The 6,643-nt window shown below is 35.6% G+C and overlaps 1 protein-coding gene across 1 annotated transcript; it reads left to right on the plus strand.

Annotated features, from left to right (window-relative positions):
- The first annotated feature begins 1,573 nt into the window (after nucleotides 1-1,573).
- On the plus strand, nucleotides 1,574-3,230 carry LOC141664137 (squamosa promoter-binding protein 1-like). The gene is made up of 2 exons (XM_074470031.1): nucleotides 1,574-2,103; nucleotides 2,766-3,230. The coding sequence occupies exons 1-2, from the start codon at nucleotides 1,799-1,801 to the stop codon at nucleotides 2,884-2,886; spliced, it is 426 nt and encodes a 141-aa protein (XP_074326132.1). The 5' UTR covers nucleotides 1,574-1,798; the 3' UTR covers nucleotides 2,887-3,230.
- Nucleotides 3,231-6,643: the final 3,413 nt, after the last annotated feature.

The following is a 6,643-nucleotide window of genomic DNA, read 5'->3' on the forward strand; positions in this document are numbered from 1 at the left end:
TTTAATTTTGTTAGATTATCATAGATACTCATTAAAGAAAACTTATACTCCCTCCATCTTATTACAATGTCCATTTTCTTTTCACACAATGATAAAACTTAGTTTTTATACATTACATTAATTACACATACTTCAACAAAAAAATAAATATACACATATGTACACACACAAAAACTATAAAGTAATTTACATTTTGAATTTCTATACAAGGTGTTACGAGAGAAAACTGATTATAACACCCCGAATTTTATAGGACATGATTCCTGAATTTATGTGTTTATCCTGTTATTATTTATGTTTATCACGTTTTATGGTGATAGAATCTCATTAATAGTCCATTTCATAAAGATAAAGACTGTTTTTCTTTATTGTAGGAGGTACAATTCTAGTTAAAGACTATTTATGCCTTCGAGTTACACTATTTCTGTTGACTGAGGTAAGCTGAAGCTCCCGCATCACTGTTTAGATCAAGACCCTGGCTCCTTAGTGCTGGTGCCTCCAATACCATGATCTTTCGAGCCAAAATCTCATCAAAATCTACATTATTCCATACAATTAAACCTAAACAATTTATGTGCCTTAAATCTAGCTCATGCAAGATTTTGGGCACAACACAAGGACATTTATGATCAATAAGATTTTCTTAGTTAATATTAAAATTATAAAAAAATATGAGAAATATTTTGAGAAATTTTTATTTTATAAAGTGGATTATGATGAAGGGAGTAAACATAAAAAAATATTAAAATCTAATCGACGAGAATTAAGACATGAGACATCTTGTAAAAGTTTAAATGTCGGGTTTCTGGAATACCTAAGAAAACTAACAGACGGCCTAAAATTTAAAAGCCCAAGGACATGACTAACGTCCATAAAGGTCGAAAAATAGAGGTTATGCCTACATCAGTAGTTTCATTATTTTCATTGGCTAAATCTAGAAGCTGTTATAATAATTTGGGCCGTATCAGTTTACCAGTTACTCCTGACGTATAAAATACAAGTAGTTTCAAATGAAGCCTATTTTACTTTGAAAAACAGACCCAATTGAATCTTATTCATCTTTGGACAATAAATTGATGTCCTTGATAGATGTAGGGCTGAGTCTAATTTAAGACTTGGGCGATCGAGGAAGGAATTGTCCAAGTAACATATCGATACGACTGCGAATAAGAAGAAATAATGATGGTGGGAGTTATTGGTCAGCACAATTTTTTAATGATGGGGCCCCGGAAATGGATTGTATGTTTAGTCATGAATTTGTAAAAAAAACAACTATTGATGTAAAACTAAACAATGATAGATGCAGACATGACTCATGAGCATTAAGAAACACGAGTTTGGTGACCATGTTTTTGCATATCCATTGGCTTGACTATCTAAAGTATGAACACAGAAAGTGATCATGAAACTAGGTAAATGCTTTTCTCTAATCTGAATAATTTTTAATTTTGTTCGAGTATGTGACTAAACAGTGTAGTCTCATATCAGCCATCAATAATGAATTCAGACTGGCAACTTAAAATGCACCATACAGGCACTTCTATTTCATTTTTCAATCAAACAGACTAATCAACTTACATTATTTTATGCTAACTATCTGCTGGACAGTACAAACCTAATAATCACATGATGTAGTATTAAAATGCTTAACCTACCATCCTAAACATAATTCCATTTCACATTGAAGAAAGTTAAATGACATTGTGGTCGTTACACAAACTTGTTACTTTTCAAACGTCCACTTTCTTTTCATTTTCAGCTGGAAAACTGTTCTATGCTAACATAGTCAGTTCCAGATATGAAATTCAGCAAGCAGGAAGGAAATAAGCGCAAGAAGGAGGACACGAATGAAGAAGAAAAATATCAACACGAACATAAATTGGAAGATGATAATAACAAGAAGAAAAAAGCACTGAGTAGCTCTAGCAGGAAAGTAACCGTTGGAGGGTCAACGCAAGCTTGTTGTCAGGTAGAGTACTGCACGGCAGATATGTGTAATGCTAAGTCGTACCACCGCAGACACAAAGTATGTGAATTTCATGCCAAGGCACCAGATGCTCTGATTGCTGGACTTCCTCAGCGTTTCTGTCAGCAATGCAGCAGGTTTCCTAATTCTCCCAAATAATCTGAAATACAAATATAATATTTTAATTAAGTTTGATAACAATCAAGACAGCATACTCACACGAAGCAGGTAGATGAAAGCAAGACTATTTACCTAAATGATCAGTCTAGTATTTTGTTAAAAAATATAAGATGCATTTAGTAGTTCTGCCAAAATAGGACCTTATTGACTGGGAAGAGTTGGTGATCCAAAATGGTATATGATCTTAGGTTTAGGAGAGGTTTCAAGTTCGAGCCCTTCCCTTTGTTGAAGTTCTGGGGGAGTTTGTATATTATGTAAAATAAAGGACAAGACATAACTATGCAGATAAGAAAATGTTCACTTGCAAAATTGACTGCATATATAGTGGTGTTCACGTAAATCAAAAATTTTGCATGTGTGATATGCTCGAATTCTATCAGTGCAAACCAGTATTAATGCGAATTAAACGAAATATTAAGGTAGGAAACCACCAAGCATCTTTCAATGTCTGGGTTTTTTAGTGAATTTTCATCAATTTATTTACATATATATAGTAAAACTATGTACTTTCTAGACTCGCAATGGTAATTAATGAGATTACGCGGCAAATTGCGTTAATCGGGAATAAAGGCAACATTCCCCTTGCTTGAGTTTTGGTTATGTACATGGTGTTCTGCAGGTTTCATGAGCTACAAGAGTTTGATGACTCAAAAAGGAGTTGCCGCGGGCATTTGCTAGGACATAACCAACGTCGTCGCAAGGTTTCATATGATTTCCGCGGAGAGGGGGGATATGAGTGAAATTGGCAATATCAAGTATCAGCGGAGTATAAAATCCAATTAAACGACTCTCTCCAGTCTCCAGTGTTGCCTCCCCGGTACAGTTCAGATAATATTGTGATCGCTCTCTGTCTTCTGTCAACCCTGGGATAAGTTTAAGCCTTTAGCTTTATAAAAGTCATTATATTATTGTTGTGTCTCAAAGTTCAGATACTATTGGGATCACTAGTAAGCTCTCTGTCTTCTGTCAATCCTCTCAATGTAGACAAGTCTGTCTTTCTTAAATAAAGGCATAATGCCATTGATGTAAGTATTCATTTCAAAAACTGTTGGATTAATCATTAATGAAAGTTAATTAAGTAGCAGGGTAATCCTTTTCCTACTATCTATTGAAAAAATATTTCTGGCTAATTGCTTACGGAATATAATTATTTTTTCAGAAGGCATGAATTAAAGGGATGTTTCCCCTTTTTGGCACAATTGAAACTAAAATTATCCTTAATGATAACAGGGACTTGCATGGATATCGTGTTGGATGCTTGAACTTGATAGTTGTATTACATGAACACAAAAATGATAGCAAATCCAACAAGAGCACAAAGTCTAATTTAGTGCGCAAATGGCCTGAGAGAGTACTACTTGAATTTCCATGCATATTTGTGAAAGAATTACAGTGCTTAATGTACTGATAATGAATGCTTAAACATATTACAATAAGCAACATTAGAGATTTTTTCAATATGGGATAATCCTTACAAGCTAATAGTTGGCAATACATGAAGTGATGGAAGTGTTCTGATAAATGGCTGAAAGCTCCTCAAAAGTTAATCAAAAAGATAAAGAGAGTCTTTACCATGTTAAAGTCCAATTAGCCCCTTTTGCAGCAACGTTGGCTTTTGATCCAGCAATGGGGCAAGTGAAGTCCATGACCTTTGGACAGAATTCAGGAACAAAATGAAGCAGAGCCTGAAACATCCAAGAGGTGAGAGGCCCTTGGGAAAACATGCAGAACCCTAGCAGGACTCCAGATCCCCGGGCGAAATCAGAGGCCCTTAGTTTTTATACAGTAAAGTGTAAATTTTGAGCGATTATATATAATCCATGATATTATCATTATATTAAAAGGAAAACATCTAACTCCAACATGTGAGCTCGTTCAAGACCAGTGAGCAAAATTTTCCTAAATGCCTGCACTTCAGCACCACTAATCTCTTGTCTTGGTTTGTGAGGAATCCTATAACGGCATTTTAACCAAAAGCTGGACTGCCTTCAATTTCTGACGAACTTGGTGTCAGAAGACAATCAATTCCCAATCCATTTAATAAACAACAAATAATAACCATAAAAATTGCACCAGGATGACACCGCCATCAAAATTGTTCTCTCACAAGAAGCAGTTGGATATCGATTTGCAACTGATCTCACAGATATACTAATTCAACTCTTATGAAACAAAAAGAGCGCAGATTGAATAAGATAACTCAGAAAGCAAGTTTGATATTGATTAGAATCAGAAGAGAGTATCAGAAAGTCTATATTATTTGATTCTCAATCTAAAGAGCCAAAATGTTACGGCTTGAGCCCAACATAGTGGCGCCCTAACATTAGTAGACCTACATGTACTCTATGTTCCGGGTAAAAATTTGATTGACAAGCACCAATTGGAAGATATGGCGATTTTACATTTTCCATTGTAAATACATATATTTAATGGAAAGTTTGAGCATGTTTTATACATGTTCTTAATATAATTTTCTAAAACTAATTTTTGGAGGTTATTTTTTGTAATGAGAACTTAAACTTTCATGTTCGGATCTAAGTTATTTTCTTAGTGTCAGGTGGGTCGAAGGGCGATGGACAGTGTGCCTTATCCGTTGATGTTGAGACTGATCCTGACACCACTGGATCCAGGATTTGCTGGCTGTTACGTTTCTGGAAATAGTCATTAAATGCAATTTAAGTATGAATATTTATTTTAATTAATGTAATTTATTCAGTTACGTTTTCGGTTATATATTCATATATATACTAAACAAAACGTATGGAATAGATAGACTGATACTGTAAACACAGAATCGTGAAACCCTAACTGCTACATATCTCAATTTCTCTCCTCCATAATATACAGGTTTTCTGGGCGAACTGAGGTACAAGTCATTGTTGAGTGCTACGTATCTGTGGACGAAGTACTCTGAGCTGTTGTATCCTAGAAGTGCAATTGTTGCAACCCAACACAACGTAAGTAGGGCAATAATCTCTTCAAAAATAGTCTAGACTTCTCGAAGGCTAGGCGCCTCAGTTGTTCATAGTTCTTTCAGACTTGATAAAACTTCTGTGAGAGCTAGGTATTCTATTCGACTGAGACTGATCCTGACACCACTGGATCGGGATTTGTTAGGCTGGCTGTTACGTTTCTGGAAATATTCATTAAATACAATTTAAGTCTGAATATTTATTTTAATTAATGTAATTTATTCAGTTACGTTTTGGGTTATATATTCATATATATACTAAACAAAACGTATGGAATAGATAGACTGATACTGTAAACATAGAATCGTGAAACCCTAGCTGCTACATATCTCTATTTCTCTCCTCCATAATATATAGAATATATGATAGGTTTTCTGGGAAAACTGAATAACATGTCACTGTTGAGTACAACGTATCTGTGGACGAAGTACTCTAAGCTGTTGTATCATGGAAGTGCAATTGCTGCAACTCAACACAGTGTAAGTAGGGCAATAATCTCTTCAAGAACAGTCTAGACTTCTCGAAGGCTAGGTGCCTCAGCTGTTCATAGTTCTTTCAGACTTGATAAAGCTTCTGTGAGAGCTAGGTGTTCTATTCGATCTTTGTCAATTCCGTTACTAATTTATCTTGTTATTTTGCCTTCGTTGTTTTGTTTCGTTATTTGGTTTAATTACCTGTTCATGCTATACCTGATTATATAATTGTCCCATTATTGCACGTAGTGTAGAATAATACCCAACAATCTTGAAGAGATTATCTGTGTTATATTGTAATTAGCAAGATGGTTAACGAAACTGAAGATGTTCCTAAGACTGTTGAAACTAATTCTGGTTCTGGTGGCACTGTTTCCATTGATTGGACCACGTATCGTTTTCCCCGGCCAATTGAATTATCGGGTATGCCCGATAAATTCAGTGGTGGAGTTTATTTTTCTTGTTGGCAAAAAAAGATGAAGCTTTGGTTAACAGTTAAGGGTCTATGGCCAGTGGTACAGTATGATCCTCCTGTGATGGATCAAGAGAAGGCTGAATCTGTTAAGGCTAATGTTTTATGGCCTGAGAATAATGGGGGTGGCTAGGGCAGTCATATTGGCTGCCTTGGAGAACACCTTATTCGATGTGTATTCATCAGATGCTTATACAGCTAAGGTCTTATAGGATAAGCTGGACCAATCCTATAATACTGATTCTCAAGGACTTGAGAAGTATTCTGTGGCTAGGTTTCTCGATTTCAAGCTGGTGGATGGAAAATCCATGACTGAACAGGTTCATGAGTTTGAGATATTGGTTCATGCTTTGGGTGAGTCCGGTATGGTCTTGCCTGAGAAGTTTCGAGTTGTGTTTGTGATTGAAAAGCTTCCTAAGTCTTGGGAAGAGTTTGCTCTCTCCCTGAAAACACAGAATGGAGAGATCACTTGGACTAACTTGATGTTGGACATCTCTGTACTGGAGCAGCACAAGTCCAAACAAGGATATGTGATGCCTGCTAAATATGGGAGATCGAAGGTGAATGTAGTGACTGTAGG

Source organism: Apium graveolens, chromosome 6 (genome assembly GCF_009905375.1).
Source record: "Apium graveolens cultivar Ventura chromosome 6, ASM990537v1, whole genome shotgun sequence".
Taxonomy (NCBI): Eukaryota; Viridiplantae; Streptophyta; class Magnoliopsida; order Apiales; family Apiaceae; genus Apium; species Apium graveolens.